At 41.2% G+C, this 20925-nt stretch overlaps 1 protein-coding gene across 1 annotated transcript; it reads right to left on the bottom strand.

Annotated features, from left to right (window-relative positions):
- Window positions 1–366: 366 nt before the first annotated feature.
- LOC108009030 (seminase) lies at window positions 367–1382 on the bottom strand. The gene has a single exon (XM_017073002.3). The coding sequence runs from the start codon at window positions 1380–1382 to the stop codon at window positions 639–641; it is 744 nt and encodes a 247-aa protein (XP_016928491.2). The 3' UTR covers window positions 367–638.
- Between the last annotated feature and the right edge of the window lie 19543 nt (window positions 1383–20925).

Genomic DNA, 20925 nt, shown 5'->3' with positions numbered 1-20925 from the left:
CAAATAACTTGTATTGTAGAATCAGATAGAAAACGATTGGGGATCATTAGATTATTGAGCTCACCCCAAAATAGTGCTACATATTGTTGTTAGTCTCATTAATTTGAATTCAGCCAATAACCCTAATTAAGTCAAGGCCAAATTTAGGCCAAATTCATATTTTACTTAAGTAGGTAAACAAAAAATAAGAACAAAGGCTGTATAAACAAATTATAAAAAGTTATATTTTCCATTTTAAACGTTTCTTTCCCCACAATTACTGTTAGTTATATCTTTGTACTAATATATTTTCCTATACCTCTTTTTATAAATGCATCGAAGGAAACAAATTTCATAAGTTAAGAGGCTGTTAGGATTAAACTTATAAACCGACAATCCTTACAAGTAGCTTCCACACTTTCCCCTGCTATTCAATCAGTGTGCATTACCTGCCAATTTACATGCGGCGAGGCCACAAAGTAGATAGCTGATATCTTCATTGCCCATCGCCCATCGACCATCCGGTTTGGGCCGAACCAAGGGCTTCCTGACGACAGGCGATGCAGCACTTGGTAGTAAAGATTTTTAATTAATATTTTAACTAACTATTAATAGTCGGGGCATCCGGGCAACTGGAATCCACAACACCCAACTCCCCACTACTTCTTCATGGCGTTGACGATGAAGCTGCGCGTCCGATGGACACTGGTGTAGACGCCAGGATACTTGGAGTCGGCACAGCCCAGTCCCCAGGAGACGATGCCACATAGTTGGTTGTTGAAGATGGCTCCGCCTCCAGAGTCGCCGGTGCAGCTGTCCTTGCCATTGGAGCGGGCGCAGAAGGCGGCGGCGGAGAGGGTGTCCCTGTTCTGGTAGGCCCTCTGGCACGTGGTCTTTTGGATCAGCTGGATGCGCACGGTGCGCAGCTGATTGGAGGAATTGGAGTTCCCATACCGGGTGGTTCCCCATCCAGAGACCCTCATGTAGTCACCCGCGGTCCACTGAACTGTGCAAAGTGGTATGGTGGTGATCCCACTGCCCGTAAGAGTGCTCTGCATCCGGATGACGCCCACGTCCCAGTTGAGGCTGGAGGTGCTGAAGCTGTTCGGGATGAAGTACTTGGCCACGCGGCGCACCACGCCCGTCTGGCTCAGTTTGCTCACTCCGCCCTGGACGGTCATCCGCGAGGCCGACCTGCCATTGAGGCAATGGGCCGCCGTGACCACGTGCCGACTGCTCACCAGGGAGCCACCGCAGTAGAACGTTCCGTCGTAGCGCAGGTTCACCATGAATCCACCCACCGCGGACAGGGTGGTGGTGCTGCCGCCCACGATTCTGGGCTGGATCTGTCCTTTGGCCAGACCAAGGCAGAGGAACTGGAGGAGCAACAGTGGGAGCCACATGGTGGAGGCAACTAAGTTGGCCAGCGCTTGTTCCTGCTGCTTTTATCAGCCGAACTTTCAGCTGTGCAAACAAACTAGGCGGATTCAGATTCCGTCAAATAGGTCAAATTCGCGCGGTGACAGCATGTGGATGATGACCTTGCGGGGTTCACAAAAACATCCATTTAGTTTTGAGTGTGTGTACATAAGGTGAGAGCAGGCAGCAAATATTGTTAGATAAAAGTACTTGAACTTTTATGTATAGATCATATATTTGTTAAGAGAGTAACAAAAGAATTTTTAATTATTTTCTTTTCAACTTTTTGGTACACACAGAAACCTTATGATCAATCAAATAGATTATCTCACAACAACAAAATACGCACGATACTATATATTGGGAGCACTACTGTAAAGTTGTAGCTACTGTAAAATAAATTCTATTCTGCAATGCATTTTTTCTATTATTTATTCTATTACTATCCCAATCTTCTTACTATTAAATAGTAAAGCTATTATATATTATTAAACTACTATAATTTATTAGGTACTATATAATGGTAACGTAATGTATTACCATTTATTGGTAAATACGATCAAATGTTGTATGCGTGTATCATTATAATGTATAGCAGAAGTTTTGTTTCTTTTATCGTTTGCAACTTATAAAATCATAAATAAAATCCTTAAGTACTGATTTATAGTATCATTACTATTTTATTGTAGTTACTATTTAATAGTAGCTATTATTTTTCTGTAGTTTTCCTATTATACTAATAGTGGTAATACTATTAAATAGTAACTAGCGACAACAAAATACCTTATACTATTTTTAATAGTATTAAACTATGTTCATAGTTACATAACTATCCGTGTTGGTATTGGTAAACAATAAAAAATCGTTGTACGAAAGATTAAGACAAATTTATTAACTTAAGTCTAAATTTATTCCATATAAATATATATGCAGATTAATAAAGCTGTTACTTTGTAGTTATTCAATTGTTTGATAGAGTTTCAGGTGAGGATGGTCTTACTTAAAAGCATGGATCGCCATTCTCATTGAAATCCAATCCTGCCTTTAGAACTTTATATCTGCCATCATCACCTCAAAAGCCAAACGAAAAACCCGAATTCGAGCCTTCCTCTCCTTGTTGTGAGTCATAAAACTGGGCGGGATTGGCTGGAGATTCCTGGTGGCAGATAAGAACTTAGTGCCCAGAGTCTGAGTCAAAGTCAGTGGATGTGGATGAAGAAGAAGAAGCAGAAGGCGAAGATGGGGCTGGCTGGAATGGCAGTGCCCTTTGGCTTCGTTTTGGCCAAAAACAGCGCATTCCAAGGCGCGGAAGGGAAAACCAACTTGGCATGCGGGCTTGGATGTGCGAAGGCTACCATATTGGGTTGGAGGATGGTATGGCTGAATCCAAAGCCTCCTGGCGTCTGAACCTAAGTTTGGATATGGGTTTTGGATATGGGCAAGGGGTATCGGGGTATCCGGGTATCGGGTTCTTGGGGTCTTGGGCTACACCTACTGGCGGCCGGCGACCTTATCGCACCCATTAATCTGGCAGGCCGGGAAAAGAAATGAGCAATAACGAACCAAATGAGGCGAGGCAAGATGGTGGATGTCCCCGTTCCCTGATCCCTGCTCCCTGCTCCTGGCTCCCTGCTCCTTCAACTGGCAATATGGCGGTCCGTTCTCCGCGCAGCCTAATGAAAAGCAAAAGCAACCCCGCGAGGGAGCGGTGAGTTAAATATTATGACCGGCTCTGAAAACGCCCGCAAAAGCTGGCTTCCTGCACCATACGCAGCCAACAAAACACAAAAAACACTATAAAAAAAAAAAACACAAAAAAAAATAAAGCGAGAGAAAAAATATGAATTTTTTACGATCTCAAGTCATGCAAAAAGCGAAACGAATCAGAACGCGGTGCGCATTGGACGTGAGTCGCGAATGCTTCGTGCGGGGCTATGATGGCGGCCATGGTGGGTTAACGTCATTCCCGGTCCCCCAAACCCGCCCCCTTTTAGCCACGATTTGGGTTTTGGCCCTGGTTTTGCACTCCTTTTTCTTGTGCGCGCACAACTCCCCAGATAAGAATGTTTTTTGTACATTTTGTGTGCCTTTTTTTTTCGCTGTAACATTGTGTTTTGTATTTGGCTCGTATTCCGTGATGGCGAACATCATGGAGCTGGGCACCTCTCTTTCTGGCGGAAATGTTTGACAGACACGTAATGCCCTCGCCACAGTCATAAATTTTTCTATTCTTTGCATACGTTCTGTGTAATCCCCCACCACTAACCCCACCTCGCAGCTTTCCATCGATTTCCCAACCTCCGCTTTATTTTCCTTTTTTAGAAAACCGAAGCTGAAGAAACTGCCGATGGAATTTTATAATGAACACTCAGTGGGCCTGACATTTGGTGCTGCTAAAGTGCAGTTAAGGAATAATTGTTAGTCTAAAAAAACAGCAGTGAAACCCATAACTAAGTAGTATTAGTGTGGTAAAAATGGAGCAAAAACTAGAGAAACGAGGAAAACCGGAGGAAAAACTTGGACGGGGAAACACTTTGGAGCAAAGTGACGAGAAAGGTCGTAACATCAACATCCAAAGGGAACAATCATCGCACATTGCAGTTAGGACTCAGAGTTGGAGTCGGAAAAGGAATCGCAATGGGAATAGGAATAGGAACCCAACAATGGCATGCAAAGTGCCCACCACCCACACTCAAGTTCCAGAGAAGGCGGAAAGTAACATGAGAATTTTTGCACAGTGTGTGTCTGCAATTTGAAAAATAAATTGGCATCAAATATTAACAAAGTCCCTGTGACATGTCTACACCATGGTCATTCTTTTGCTTCGATTGGCCTAGACGAATTCATACTTTTCTGGGCGTAATCGATTTTATATTTTGCTGTAATAGCTGCCTGGTACTTAATTACTATCCATTACAATTAATAACTATGGCTGGACTAGGGCCGCTTAAGTACTATATGCCTTTCGACAACATTGTAAGACTAATAATTTCCCTTAACCAATCAGTATTATTATAATTCCGAATGCAAGAGAACTATGTTAAGATAAAGTGATTTTTCATAAGGCCATAAATGGTTAAAAATGAGATCTGACTTCGTTTGAAGGAAAATAAGTATCTTTTATAGAATCTACTGGGAGTTAAAAAGTATACATTCCCAAGTTTTAATTTATACTCAACCAATCCCCCCCACAACCAAATTCTAGTTCCGCCACGGGCTTAGAGTATTATTTGCATGTAGTCCAATGTTTTATGATGACTCTAAAGTAAGTACCATATTGATTAGCCCATTTAGTTATGAAAAATTTATGTGTGAAATTATAATACCACCTATGATGATTTAAATTATATGTTATAAGAAAACCCACAGGGTTTTCCAAATATTCTTTATTAATCAAATCCCCTATCCCCATTAATTGCTAGCTGGCTGTCTGCTAATGCATATCTTATCACCAGAAGCCTTCACAACTTGTGAGCCAGTGAAACCGGCGCCGTAACCCTAGATGAAAACAAACCAAGCCCAAAAAACCTTTGGAGCCACAGTGGGTTTTTTGTTTTTTGTTGTTTAAGGGGAAGATGGCTGAAAACACTCATACGCCCCGTTTTAGCTGCATCAACCACAATGGCAGCCAAACGAGCGGGGCATGTGTGTCGAATAGTGGGGCATGGTGCATGGTGCATGGTGCATGGTGCAGCCTCAAAACCGCTTCCATCGAGTGGGGACCAAAAAAAAAAGAGGCACAACAACCAGCGAAACAGTGCAAACTCGGGCACCGACCAACAACCATGACACCAAGGAGTCGGGGGAGTTGGGATCCCGAGCTGGAGTTGGCCAAAAGAGAGTTGGGGGCGGTGGGTCTGGCATATTCGTGCGCAATTTCGCGTTTGACGAAACATATAATCTTCGCACATTTCTATGGAAATGAATGGATTGGCGAATGCCTTGCCCGATGCATTGATAGATGCAGACTGGGATTGATGGATATATGGCTGGTTGGTTGGATAAATTGGATTGGTATTGGTTTTCCAACAAGACGATCGGGAAAAATGGTAAAAATGGTTGGAAAAAAGTGCAGAAATAGGTGGCATATTTCTTTCGTTGCTGCAGTTTCGCTGCAGTTCAGTTTCTCCCGCCGGTGCTGCATGCAAATGGGCATCCGTATACCCCATCCACCTCTATGGGGCCGGGCCACACCCTCGAAATCTCCCATTCTCCAAGAGGCAGGCGCCCCAACGTCGCTGTTTTTTTCTGTTTTTTTTTTTTTTTTGATTTTTTCAGTCGTGTTCTACTTACATGGCAACTGGTGTATGTGCATTTCGTGTGTTTTTCTGCTCTGCGCCTATGCAAATATGCAATTAAGTCGGCCTGGCCCGACTCTTGCCATCGAGCGGCATGTTTGCTGCCATCTAACATGGCATTCCGTCAGCAAACGGACGAGGCATCGAAATCAGCAACAGAATCTGAATCTGAATCTGTATCTGCATCAGAGAATCTGATTCTGAATCCGAATCCGCTGCTCATCGTCGCAAACTTGCCAAAGTTGGCACTACGAATGGGAACAGCCGGGGTTTACAGGGAACTGGAGGTGGATTCGGAATGGGAGTTGGAAGTGGGAGGGTCTGGTTGATGGCCACCATGCGATTGGCCTAATAGTTGGGTCATGTATGAGTCAAGTGTGGACTGTGGCGTTGAAAATAGCAGGGCAGGTTAGATAAGAGAACGGCTTGATTATACAGACAGATCGATAGATAAAATGCCTATAATCTGTCAGCTGAAAATGACATTGATGGCTTGGATGCTTCATTGGTTAATGGAGATGTGGTTTGGGGCGGAAAGAAATAACTCAATTCTTTATAGCAGGTACTGATTGGAAAAAGCCGTTCTGTTTGTGGATTCAACTGTTTTATGAGAAGGTATATACTGAGTTATTAAATATGTTAATTACAAAATGCAATCTACATGTGTAGCCAATATTATAGGTGTTTAGAATGTATCAAAGCCCCATGTAAGATATATTTATACTTTTAAGTTTTAACTATAATATAGCATGAGACAATTATAATAATGTATACTTCTAAAGATTGAAGTTTCTGGGGTCGCCTGAAGTAATAATAATATTGCATTTTTTAAAATACCACGAATAATGGTCCGTAATATCCAAAAAAATGAAGCAATTAAGTATCTATTTTAAAGTTAGTATTCAGCTTGATTTAAAGCCGGTGCAATTGCCAAATTTACAAAAAAATAAAATTAAAATACCAGAATATCTAACAAAAACATATAACTTATGTAAATTCTTATTCATAAGTTAATATGCACTTTGATTTTATGCTTAACCCAAATTAGCATTTCGGCGTATACTTGATGTGCTTTGGCGGGCCTTGCGTATACTTAATATTCTGGCGACCCCTAACGAATCTCCTTAATGCGAAATTTGCATCAAATATGCGGGCAGCTAAATGCCCTCGAGGCAAAGAAATCGCAAAAAAGAAAACAATGCTGAATGCTTACAAAACGCTAAGGAAGGAGAGAAAGAGGGGGAAGATGGGAAAGATGGGAAAGAGGAGAGAGATGCCACAACGAAAAGCAGAAATAAAAACAAAAATGCAGCAACGAAATTCCGATGAAAGCGTTGCTGCATCTTCTCTCTCTTTCTTTCTCCTCTTGGCTTTCGCTTGAGTGTGTGTGTGTGCGTGTGTGGAGAGGCGACGCCATGTTGCGTGTAGTACGCGTGCAGAAAAACATATGTATAAGTTCGCATCGCATGCACATATGTACGTACGTACGTATATGCACCCAGTTACATATGTAGGCACGTAACGCATTCGGATTTCGCATTATGGCCGACGCGAACGCTTGTGGCTACATGGCTATATAGATATGTGGCCATGCGGCTCTTGGCTCTTAACTTGGCTTCCACTTCCACATCCACATCCATTTCCATTTCCACGGGTGCTCACGTTGCTACATTGCTACATTGCTACATTGCTGCTTTGCGTGCCAGCCACCCAAGCAAAGGCCCAAAATCAGACACTCGCAGAAAAATAGATCGATATATGATGACCATGATATGATAGACATAGATATCTAAATTTTTCTTATGTTTCTAGTAATATTATTGTATCAAGATGATCTGTGCAAGTGTTTACTTTCTATCCGACCTAATCCATTTCCTTCAAATGTTTTAAGTCCTTAAGATAATTTAGTTGCGATTTTCTAAGCTGATCTATAATGATCTAAGATGATCCGACACTATAAAGCTGAAGTTTTTCTAAATTTCTTATGGCTAACACTTTTCATCTTCTGTTTGTTACCAATATTTAGGTTACTTAAGACCTTTACCATATAACCCTTACTTAACTTTCTACTTTTATATTAAATCCAGTATCTTGTGTTAAGGAAAAATAAAGAAAGTGTCATATGATAGGATCATTATCAATAGGATAGTATTTCAAACTTAAATATGTTACCAAAAAAGGTTCATAAAGTGTAACCCGTAATATAAGAAGTATCTAAAATCAACGGTTTTGTTATCTTCTTTTTATATTTTAGGTTTCTTTTGTTTTTGGATCTTTGTTAATGCTTTTATGAAATATTTATATAGAAGTGGTAGCTTGTTCGATTTTATTTCAGCCTTGTTTGTAGAGCCCAATAACAAAAGTTTGGGATGAAACTCTACAACTTGCAATGAATTTCAATATTTTTTTGAAACTCAACAATGTAAGAAAAATGCAAAATTGCCATTGCTGGTAGCAGGCGAATAATAATGACATTGATCAGCTAAGTAAAGTGACCTTACATATCACACATCTATTTCTCTCTGTGCAGAAAAGCGAGGGGGGGGGGGGGGGGGGGTGAGGTGCGGTGAGGGGCATGACCGCATACAACTTACTTGGCTGCCTTTGCGGTAAAAATGCAACCGCTGCGAAAAGCGGAGAAGTCTTCAGCTGGAAAGAAAAACACCTCGGGGGGCGGAGATCTCGGAGATCTGGGTGCAACAAAGTCCCACAAATTATACACTGGATAAGCTGCTGCGGCGAGGTGCTGAGTTGAGCTGCCTTATTCGAGGCCTACGCAAAAGCCCCAGAAAGATTGTGATTAATAAAGCTAATTTCGAGGCTCTCAGGCTTTTGAACTATTTCAAATTAGCTGGCATGAAATTTTCAATTAATTTTCAAATTTCAATTTATAAATTGAACAACTGCTGCCGAGCTGCTGTGGCAAAAGCCGCGAGTAACGGCCGCCACTGAAAGTGTGATGAGAAATTTTGTAATGACTTCTTAGCCCCCGTGAGTCCATAATAAGTGCAATTAGGCCATTGATGGCCTCGTCAGCTCCACAGCTTCACGGCTCCACTCTCCAGGCGGATGTGGATGTGGATGTGGAGGTGAGTTGCAGCTCCGAATGGAGTCTGGAGTGGATTGGTGTGGAGTGGCATGGAGTGTCGTGGAGTCGTGTCGGATCCCAAAGCTCCTGCAACTGTCGCCTCGCCTCGTTAGCCGGCCAGCAAATTTGCAGCGTCTAACATGGCCGGTCGCCATGTTTAATCAAATACGTGACTTGATTTCAATTTGGGCGCCAGTTCAAGAGAGATGCAAACCGCTTTTACACATTTAAGAATTTAAGAGCTCCCGACAGATGCCAAGTTGGTGCGTAGCAAATGGGGTTTGGCGACAGGAATCCTCGGGAAAATGTATTCCTAAGGTTGGAATGAAAATTTTAACGACTATCTAGCTCATGCTGTAACTTTAATTTAACTGGTTCTGAATTTAATAGATGTTTTCTTTCCAAAATGGTAATATTTTTATATATTTCGCAGGACAAAAACATCTAATCTTTTGAACATGGTAACTATCCGAAAAATAAATATTTGCAACTAAAATAGTTGTTTTTAATATTTTATTATCTAAGTAGTTATTTTTTTCAAATTGGCATTACATAAATGGTAAAAAATATTTCTTAAAATTATTACCCAGGTGTTAATTTCCAAATTTTAGATAATCTTAGATTTCTTAGTGCAAACATATTTATAATCCTCTAAGATATTTTTTAAATACTGCCTGAAATGCTTAAAATTAAACAAATACATATCACGGTTACTTATTTTTATACAGCATTCCCCCGATATTTATTAAGTTCTTATATCTTGAAGATAATAATAATAGTGTCTTTTTAATAATAAGTAGTTAAGTAAATCTTTTTTTAAATGGCAGACTTCTTAATTCAATTAATAACCAATTCAAGTTCTTAACATCCCACCCATTACCCGATAAACTCTTCTCTTCTACTCCATCCCTCTAACCCTAATTTCGGTTATACATATCTCGACAGCTCTACCAAATTATATACACTTTGCCAGTTGTAAAGTTGCCCCAATGTGCGGGTTAATTGCAATAGAAATTGGGCGACAAGTGTTGGGCTAATTACGAGGTTAAGGTCTCCGGTTCTCAACGAGTGCGTGGATATATATATGGATGGATGGGTACGAGTGTATGGATCCCAGGGACAAATGGCTTCGGTTAACCTGTTCCGCATTTCAACAAGTCAATCAGAAGTCAATCACTTGGCGGGCTCTTCGGTGATCCCAGTTGGACGTTCGATCTCTCTGGGTCTTCGACTTCGGCACGATTATATGGCGGGTTCCGACAACAGGCCCAGACTCACCATCTCCATCCATCGCCAGACTCTGCTGAAAGTAATAATAATAATATGTGCTGTACAAAAACAACATAATTGCAAATTGGCCCGAAAATAAAAACAACAACAGGGCAGGCCACAGAAACACGATAATTTAATGTTTGCCAAATGGGTGAACGGGACACACACAGATACACACGCACACATGCGCAGCGGCGAGCCGAAAAAAAGTAAATTATAGACTGTCTGGTGACCTTGAAAGTGAAATGCTCCAATCTATGTAGAGGGGGTAGATCGCTGCAAATCGGGGGAAATCGGGGAAGGTGCCAGGAGTTGATGCCCAGAAATTAGTTACTCGGCGACCAGAGTGCCCGCTCTAATTGCGTAATTGACTGATCCGACACAGCGGCGAACAAAAAGCAAACAATTGCCAGACACTCAACTACATATTGGGATGCAAAAACTCACGGCGGTACACCGGTGCACCGAGAGAAAAGCCGATGAGGTTGATTATCTGATTGGTAGGAGAAAAGAAAAGTACATTATTCAACTGTTGTTAAATAATAAAATAATAATAAAACAAAAGTAATAGTTGTTTAAGACTGTTTGTTCAGAAAATTTAAAACGCAATTAAAAATTGATATCACAGTATTTTTTTAAAAAAACTGTCAAATATCATTAGTTAAACAAAAAAATATACTTTAGGCAAAAATTTAAAAGAAATTATACCTAGTGGGACTTAAACTCAGGTTTTTGTTATAAAGTCCCATAGCCAAAACAGTGTTATGGTTTTAGATTGGTATATTCAAAGCATCTAATGCCCAATATGCACTGTGTTTTTTTTATGATCTTGTGTATTTGAGTTAGATAACATGTATATGACTTTAATACTATACTAATTTAAAATGAAAATGGGATAAGAAATCAATAGGTCTTGAAAACGATAGATCATATTGCTTTATAGAACTATTAATCTTAAATTGACTGTGGTTCTATCATAGTTACATTTTTCTGTAAGTTTCATATTTACATATTTCTGTAAGTCCATTAGGCCTTTTATTACAATTCAAAAATACCTTAATACAATTTAACACTACACAGTTGAAAAACGCAATAAGTATAAAGTTTTCCTTTTCTTTTCCCATGGCATACTTACCAAAATGATAAACAAATTAATGTTAATAACTTGAACTGCTTCTTTTTTCCCGTGCACCTCACCAGTTTAGAGCTGCGACAATCCGAGCCCTAAGATCGAATCCCTGCGGGGAGCGGGGCTTAAGGATAGGGCCAGGACAAAGGGTCCCTTCTAGGGTTACGCAGTTGGGCAACTGCTGCGCATGTTTGTATCTTGCAGATACGCGGATACACATTTCGCTCTCATGAGCCGCTGCACCTTCGCCACTCACTGTTTTTTACCTTTATGCAATTGTTCGCCCGGCTCCTCTCGCTCTCTCGCTTTTTCCCGCCCGGCTTTTTTGTTTAAAACATTCGAATGGGCGTGAACCGAAAATACTGCCGCTGCTTTCTTCTCGAGTTTTATATATATATATTTTTTTTTTGGTTTTTGTGCTGCTGCCAAGCTGATTTCCGGCGCGTTTTGGATTACACAATGCAGGCAGCAGCAGCTAGCGAAAGGTGAGCGGATTTTACTTGTTTTTTTGTGCCCGGCTCTGCAGAGGAGTAGCCTGTAGATGGAGATGGGAATGGAGATGGAGATGGAGATGGTGGTGGTGGAGGAGACTGGAGGGCAGGCAGGCAGGCGAGTGGCGAGTTCCGCCCAGCGCCGTGGTGCGCGATTCCTGTGCCGCCGTCTTGAGAATCCAATTTGAATTGTCAATGCCCGGACTGCGACTCCCGGAAGCCGCTGGAAACAAAGCCTTGAACTTGTGCCTCTGCCACATTTGTTGCGCCCTTTCGAGTGCTAACTTCAAGGGTGCTTACCGCTTACTGGTCACCCCTTGCCGAGATTTCCAGGACTCTGCGCCATTATCCTCCCTCGGTTCCTGTTCCTGAGCCCGCCCCAACTCGATCAACTGCTCGGATTGTCAACTCACTCCCTGGGTGCCCCTTACAATTACAACCGCCTTACAGTTGGAACTGGAACTCCTGCATCTGGCGGAGGACCTAACGGAGCTGAGCAGCTGCAGGATACAGCCTGTTAGATCTCGAGAGCACTTCCCAAATGGTTGTATAACTGGGGTGACCTTCGGGATCAAAGCGGCCAGAGAATAACTTGTTACTTTTATTAAGTCAATCGTTTAAGTTACCTATTAAACAAAACAAGAAAAGGAAACAAGAAGTTTAATGGCATAGTAGTTCAACAAGTTTCTGTTAATGAAATCGAAAGTCTATAAGAAATAATTATTATATTATATATATAATATATAATATATATATTTTTTATAGACTTTCGATTTCATTAAAACTATGAATAGTAAGTAATTTTACATTTTCTTAGGTTTTGAAAACATTTATATGTATAAATAATAACAGGATTTCAAATAAGAACTCGGAACTAGAGAAATTACGTGATTTTTAAATTGTTTTATTATTAATTGCGCTCTATTATTATAATATTTTTTTTTAAAGTATTATACTAATTTATTAATAATTAAAGGTCCAATATGAATCATTGTGAGCATTCACTTGTTGTATTTTGTATTTATAGAAATAGCTGACCTTGATAGAATCATAATGTTCTAACCATCTATATTCTATATGAAAGAACCACATTATCTTTCTTGCCCCACAAAGCTTCAGTGAAATCGAAAAAACCTATTAATATTTCCTGGAAGTTAGGCGGGCATGGCGAATTCGATTTGAGCGTCTGTCACAGAAGCACTCTCGATCTGGAATCGTTTCTGAAAATACAAAAACACCTCAAATACAAACCCACATCAGAAGCTTCCCCATGTCCACAAAAGGTGAGAGATGTGGGGCCTCACAGCGGGCCAAGTTCAGGTGAAATTAATCAAAACTAAGCCGGGGCCAAAGCTCGAACCCATTCACACATCGGCTGGGGGCCACTCATGGGTTAATCTGCGCCGAATCAATGAAATGCCTGCTGTGTGTGGCTCAACTCAAACTCAAACTCAAACTCGAACCCAAAGCCAAACGTCCGCTGAACAATGAAAGTGGCAATTAACCAGAAGCCGAGCATTAAATTACAAAATGCGATCGTAGCAACAGGTTGCCGATCACCAGATCGACCGATCTACCGATCGCCATCAATAGATAGTAGTAATAATAATAAAACAACGGCAGCAAACAACGGCTGAATGGGCTTGACCACGGGGACCTGGAATCTGTGAATCTGGATGTGGACGTAAACCTGGAACTGAAAACTGGACAGGTTCTGGTCCAGCACTCTCTTTCTCCAGTGGGCCTCTTAATCGATTTCTGGGCCCCTGGCCGCAGCCTCTGCAATTAGATGGGTTCCCTAAACTCTCTGTGGGAGACTGCAGCTTGCGGATCCGATCTGTGGTTCCGAACCGGGACCCTTCCCTTTTAACCCTCGACTGCCCGCTGCGCCAATGCATATTGATTGAAAATTGATCTATTACGAGCCTCAAAGTGCGACATCGATAATCCGCTGCAAAAGTGCACATGCCCCGAACAAAAGACGCTGGTAAACAAGATCGGATGGTGGGCGTGGTCCAAATCCAGATGCATTTGTATTATCCGCTCTGTGTTTAGAGTGCGCCCGGCAGGGGGCGCCTCACACCTCTACCTACGTAATCCCCTCTCCAAGGTTTTGATTGACAGTCGGCGACACCTCTTTATTTATTGTATTTACCTTGTTGTTTGTTACTGCATTTTTAATGATATCACGTAGTTTAATTTACTCTGTGCGCGTTGCTCACTTTTTCTTTTCGCTTTTCGCTGGCAGTTGCAAAAAGTTTTCATTTCAAACACATCACATGGCAAACGTTACTTCCTTCCTGTCCGTTAAAGAGTTAAATGGATTTGCTCATTATTGTTTGCACAAACTTTTGCGGTCAACCCATTGGCCGGGGGTCGCAGGTCATGGATAGGAAGTGTCATCGATAGCGAGTGCGGTTAGGTAATGGAATTTAATGGGCATATCAAAGCTAACCAGTGGCAGCTTTAATGCGGATTAGTAATAAGTTTTACGAGCCCGATGATTGAGAAACAATTCTGTGAACTATAAACAGATTTTATGGGCCAAAAGCAGTTGAAATTTATGGGCCAGTTAGATAAGCACTTAGATAAAAAGGTGTAATACATTCCTTAACGATTATCAAATGGTTACTTATAAAGTGTATCGTACGAGCTTATGATGAGTAGATCTCTAGAGAGGTTTTTTTTAATGACAGTCTCTAAAGCAGGCGGATTTAAAGTTGTAATACAGTTATTAATACTTATCTGATGGTTATTAAAAAATGTATCTTCCAAGTGCTTAACTATTATAATCCTGTTAAGGATGTTTAGAAAGACTTTCCTTAACTAAATTGTCTCCAGAGCAGGAAGATAATAGCGATTATGGTTCCTTTAAAGAATCAAGATGTTTTCAGGATGGTTTAGGATGGTTCATCTCCTTCTTGTGTTGTACTGTCTCCAGAACCCAAATCAAAATCCATCCTAATAAAGTGGTTAAAGACCATTGATTACTAGAGATGTCAACCCCTAACATGCGACGATATCCAAACACTTTGATTTGTCAACTGGGGCCATTGAAATGCCTACCGACTGAGTGAGTGAGTGACCTTAGGTTCAAGTTGTTTGCATGAGCCACATCTTGATTAGCCCAAACACTCTCGAAACGAATAAACATATGTGTATGTGCCACTGTTGTTGTTGCCTACCCCTTGTGGTAATCGAATTGTTTCAGCGCCGCTCGGCAGTTGTCCGCAAATCGAGTCAATTTAATTGACCTCCAGAGGTCAAGCTGTTCCCTTTTGTTGCTGTGGTTAGTCTGGGAGAGAGAGAGATGGAGATAGAGGAGAACCCCTATGGAACGCTTTCTTTCTTTCTTTCTTCCATACGATCCCCAGTCTTTATAGAGTGTGTGGGATCCACAGTACAGCACCCAACTATATAATACAAAGAGAGGGACGATTGAGCTTCTTCCCTGTTAATGGATTTAATTGAATTTGGCTTGTTGCTGCGTTTTATTTGTCTTAATTGTCTGCGAAATAATCATAAATCAGTTTTGTGAGCCTCAGAGGCGGAGATGGGACAGTTCCAGTTCCAGTTCGGGCACTTGGGTCAATCAATTTATGACATATCCCCAGCTCAGCTCGGCTCGGCTTGTTCCAGAGCCAGAACTCGACGGATCTCAAGCCGGGCGGATGATGCGGCACTTTTCGAGCTGGGAACCTGGGAACTACAGCTCCATCTCCAGCCGTCCCAACCCCTATCCATATACTATAGAGCATTGTTTTGCCTGAAGCTCCTTTGTCTCCAAGTTGGGCGGCTTTGCGGGCAAAGGGGTCACCCACAATTGGCGAGAATTTCAAATGTTTCCATGCGGGCCTGGGTACGAGATTTAGTTAATTTAGCATAGCTTATACACAGATCTCTGGAGAAGCCCATGCTTAAAGGCTGATTTTCTCCTGATGGCCAGCGGTTCGAATCAAAGCCAAGCGAAGCCAGCTTCCTGACCATGTTGACAACTAAATAACACGTTAATGTGTTTATTGCGTATTCTGTTGTGTCCCCAGATCCCCAGATCCCCAGAGCATTGCATAGGCCTCAGCTGGGATCGGGGTTCGAGATGGACTGACTGAAAGACCTGTGGACTTGGACTTGTGTTAGGTGTCGCGGCCAACACATTCGATCTGGCCTGCTCTTGATCCGCACAGCTCTCAACTTTCGCATTAAACATGAGCCGGCTGGCCTGGCCCGGTCGAGTAAATCGCAGCCGGGGACACAAAACGCGTTTCACGCCTGGCTAACAGCAGCCAGAAGCTTGGGAAAGCCGGCGACTGGTTGCACTTGGGGCTGCTCCTTAACATTTATTTATGTATTTATGAAAACGTCATGCGATCACTCGGATCAGCGGTAATCATATGCCGGCTGGCCAGCCCCCAGCAGCCCCGATCCCCACACTCGCATTCGCCCCCTAATGTCAACACCATAAATAAAAGATTAGCTTTTGTGGAATAAACATTTTGCCAGTTGCTCGGATTTCAAATGTGTCGCAATAAAATTCTGAATTATTGCACCAGATATTGGGGGAATCGGTGGATGCATCGTAGGAAAGTCAAAGCAGGAAGAATATAAATACTTACATTAAAGGAAATTGGTATTTGTGATTATATATCGTTGGATGAGTTTTTTAAAGATGTTTCTATTAAGTTCTGTTTCCCAAACCTTGAAATCAGAACTACAAATTTCTAGGTCTTTTCTCTTCGTAACTTTCGTGACAACGATCTCAACACTAAAAGATCGACTGATTTGTACAGCTTAAAACCTTATTAGAAGATCCACATTACTTTCTATCACTCTATTTTTTTTTAATCCTTAAATTTGGAAAAAAGCTATGATCTATAAAAAATAATTGCCAATTAAAATTCATTTTTCACATATTTGTGGAAAAAACTATCTTTTATCAAAAATAAATTTTTTCAGTCGGTTTTTTAGTCATAACTTTCCTGAAAATGATCCCAAAACTAAAAGAAAACAGATTTGCTCAGCTAAAAACTGAGGCTAACGATCTAAAACACTTCCCGACTAATTTTGAAAAATATACTTTTTGGTCAATTTTTGCATTTTTTATAAAGGGTTACATCACAATTTTTTACAAAAAATGGTCAAAATTAAAAAAGTTTAGGTTTGAATGCAAATCGACAGGCAATTTTAATACGAGTTCAACGATATATTACACTCTATATTTGGACAACTATTTATCAAGTTGTTGTAAAAAATGTAGATACATTTTGGATTTTAGCATTTAGTAGTATTATAAGTAGTAAGTATTTATAAGTTTTTTATTAGTATAAAGATTTCTTAAAATTATGTTCATTTAGTATTAAAATATCTTAATACTAATAAAATACTAAAAAGTACTTACTTTCTCTGTGTTTAAACCCCAATTGTTTTTGGATTGTACCATTTTTAACTTTGGTAAATGGACATAATTTTTTAGACCCTAGAAGGAAGACAAAAGAAATTTGAGGGATTAGATCTGCATTAAGGGGAGTTGCCTCCCGCCGCCGCCCTTCTCTTGTGATTCCCCCGGGCAGCTGGCTTTCCCCCTGCATTTCCCTTCCGCCGAGTGGGCCAGATCAAACGCCGCTTGTCACGTGCCTCACGTGCCACGCCCCCCGGCTGATTAAATTAGCGGATTTATGTGCTCCGGCGACAATCGACAGACATTCAAACATCATATCTAGGCACGGCAGAGGTAAAAAGCGAGCTGAGCTGAGTCGAGCGTAATTGCCAGTTTCGGATTTCGGTTTTTCAGTTTTCAGTTTTTCACTTTTCGGAGCTCTGCGCAGGCGCAGCTGAAACGGTGATTTAACGCCCCCTACCCTTCCCAATGGACGGCTCTTGTTACACAAACCATCTACAACTGCAACTCAGTTACAAATGTCAGTCGACCTTACGCATTACGGATCTCGCAGATACATTGACTGATGTTCGCCGCCAAATGTCGGCGAGTCGAGAGTGCGAGAGAGCAAATTAATTCATTTTCAACACCTATTTTGACAGTTCATAAAATACATTTGTCATAAAATCGGTCAGCGACAGCGACTACTACTTCTCGGTTGGGTGCTACGGCAGAGGGCAAGATTTATGTGGCTCATTGGAAATGCAATTCAAGAAGACCCCTTTGCCTGCCTGCCACATCAAATTTGTCCCTTTTTCGCTGGCTCTCCTTTTCTGTGTGTGTGTTTTTTTTTGGCCCATTTGGTTTTGGCCCTGTGAGAAGACGACGGGGCCCAAAGCGAGTTGCAAAAATCTTAACAAAGTTATTTTAGCAAACGGTACGAGAAAAAATGTCATGTCCCTAAACATTGCAACAGGCCAGCGAGCATCCTGCGACGTCCCCGATGAACTGGCCATCCCAATGAACCGAACTGACCACTGCTCTGCAATCGATATGCGTGCAGATGCTCCACTTTGATCAGGTCATCAGCGACACATCGTTCATCATTCCAAGCGGACGGTGCGCAGGAATGCAGCAGCTCCTCGGGATGAGGATGAAGATGAAGGGTCGGGGGATTGGGAATGGGAATGGGAATGGGAAGAGGAGGTGGACCTGGAGGAGCTATGCATGACCAGTAGCCGCCGAGCTCAAGACAATGGGCCAAAGCCATGAAAGGAACGCTTTTCAAGTTTTACGCCAAAGACCCAATGTCTGGGGTTTGGGTTTGGACTGCGACTTGGTCTTGAGCTGCAGCTGAAGTTGGGAGCTGAGGAGCTGAGGATGGGTTGAGGATCCCAGGGCCAGGGCCGCGACTTTGACGGATGAATTTCACAAATAACTTCAACTGCTGCTGCAGTGCAGCTCGGCTGTTTTTTATTTAGCTGCTGCTGCCTGCGTTATTTATTGTACGAGTATTTGGCCTGGAGACACGGACGCACCGCTACACTGTGAAAAAAAATGGAACGCACATATAGGAAAACCTTTTTCAAAATACCTAACTTAACAGAATTAGAAATAAATAACGATAGATACAAGCTGTAGAGTTTTGTAAATACAACTGTTTGAAACAAAATCGAAAAATGAAATTTTTGAGATACTTAAATATGTTACTAGCTGTAATTAAATAATAAATAAATATTTAATTAAAAAAGGCAAATAATTATTGATCTATTATAATAGATAGTAACGTAAGAGACAAATGTTAAGATATTTTAGGGAACGTCTTTTAAAATCCTTTATTAAATACATGATCCATTTTTTTCAAGATCATATAAAAAGAACTTTTTTTAAAAATATTACTACTTATAAGAAACTAAAATTGGGTTTCTAAAATTTAAATAGGTAAAAAATAAATCTTTTTAAAATTTAACTAAATTTGTTTGGTAAAATATTTACTTGTACAAATAAATAATATGTTTTCATGCCTTTTCCCCCCAGTTTCAAATGAACATAAACATTGCTAATATAAAAATCTTAAACATTATCTTATGGTTCCCCAAAAATAGTTATATTTCATGGAAAAGGAGTTATGTTCTTCAGTAACTCATGTACTAAAAAGGGGTAATTTTCGCCCAGTGTACCCATTTTGGAGCTGAGCCTGGAGCTGCAGCCTGCAGCGTTGACACAAAACCTTGTTGAGTTTCGGAACGCAGGCCGGCGAATGACAGCAACAACGCTGGATGTTGGATGTCCCCGTTGTGTCTAAGTTTGGTATGCGTCATTTTTACAAGGAAATTCCTCTGACTTTGTGACTCTGAATCCGAATCTGAGTCGACTCCGACTCCGACTTTGACTTTGACTCTCTGGATCTTGTGGAGCAGTCCGGTCCTGCTGCTAATTTATGTAAACACGCTAAGTACAGTCCTAGCTGCACCTCACTGCCCTCAGTTCCCGGCCCCCTCAATTAGAACCCATTGAGCACGCGGACCTCGCGAATTCCGGCTGAAATTTTAAATTGAAATCGCAAAAAGCGCTCACAAATGCAAAATTCTCTGCAAGCTGACATTCCTTTGGCTGGCCATTGTCTTTTGTTGGCCAGGTTGGTTTGGGTTGGGTTTTCGGATTCGGAAAGGTGTTGATTTAATGAGGCCCAGGCAGGCAACAAACTGGGAACCCAGAACTCAGAACCCTGAACCCTAAGGTTCTTGAGACCTGTCCGATGTTTCTGAACCACAAACTGCTGAGTGAATCTTCAGACTCAAATATAAAATCCGCTAGTGATTGACAGGGCCTGGGATATTCTGGAATAATATAGACAGTTTTTATGCCCATTTTTCCGGCTAATTAATTGGCAGCAAATGCAACACTTGAACAGTTGAAACCGAGGCGTGTAAATCAGTGTTTTTTCCACACTTTGTAGGCATACAAAACACACACATATACCATATACGCAGATCTCCAACCCTCGAAAAGGATGTCGCGTCGAGGACATAATGGAACCATTCATTGAGCCAGTAAAAGCCCGCCCGACTCAAGCATATCCTGTTGCGTTCTTTCATGATTAATGGAACAGATTTTCCAGCTTCCTTCCGCCCTTCACACAGAGATACACACAGAGAGACACCCAGTTGCCACTTAACTTTTTCAAGTGTAATGCATTAATGTGCCGCCGGCATCCTGCCCCATCCACCAGCCTCAAAAAAGGACAGCCAATGTCCCTGGAAGTGGTCCTTTACTCCCTCACAAATTGCACTCTTTATGTTTAAATTTTCTTTATTTTTTATTGGTTTTTCTCGCTTTTTTTTTCTTTTGTTTGATTTGATTTAAAAATTACATTAATTACTAAAAATTAAATGGATGGGGGTTGGGGTAAGGAAAAAGGGGAATCGCTAGGCTTCTTCTGTGATTTTGTGTTGCCATTTACTAGATTAAAACTAATTAATTAAATGCTAGCACATATTGTTTTCATTTCTTACGCCATCTTGTTTATGCATTTTTCGTAAATTTGATTTTGTGTTTTTGTAATTTATTGTTTCTGTTTACATCGTTTGCATTCAATCGCGCACTCAATCACTCATTCACGCACTCACCCGCACTTTAGTTTCTCAGTTTGTTAAACTATCAATTATTTCCTTTAGCTCTGGCTGTGGTTAAATTAAACTAGAGTGAAACACACGCACTAATTACCGCTTAAACTAGATTATGTTAATCCGTAATTACAGCTACAGCAAGCTCAGCAGCGAGTCGAATTTCGATTGTTAAAATGGGGCTTCCCTTGACATTTTATGCACTCGATGCACCAGGAGACTCTATTTTAAAATGCGGTCTATACAAAA

Source organism: Drosophila suzukii, chromosome 2R (assembly GCF_043229965.1).
Source record: "Drosophila suzukii chromosome 2R, CBGP_Dsuzu_IsoJpt1.0, whole genome shotgun sequence".
Taxonomy (NCBI): domain Eukaryota; kingdom Metazoa; phylum Arthropoda; class Insecta; order Diptera; family Drosophilidae; genus Drosophila; species Drosophila suzukii.
Note: the sequence above shows the minus strand (reverse complement) of the source record. Positions and strands in the feature narration are given on the sequence as shown.

What these genes read in the sequence shown, in the direction of transcription:
- LOC108009030 (XM_017073002.3), bottom strand. Translation starts at nt 1,382, where the DNA reads ATGTGGCTCCCACTGTTGCTCCTCCAGTTCCTCTGCCTTGGTCTGGCC.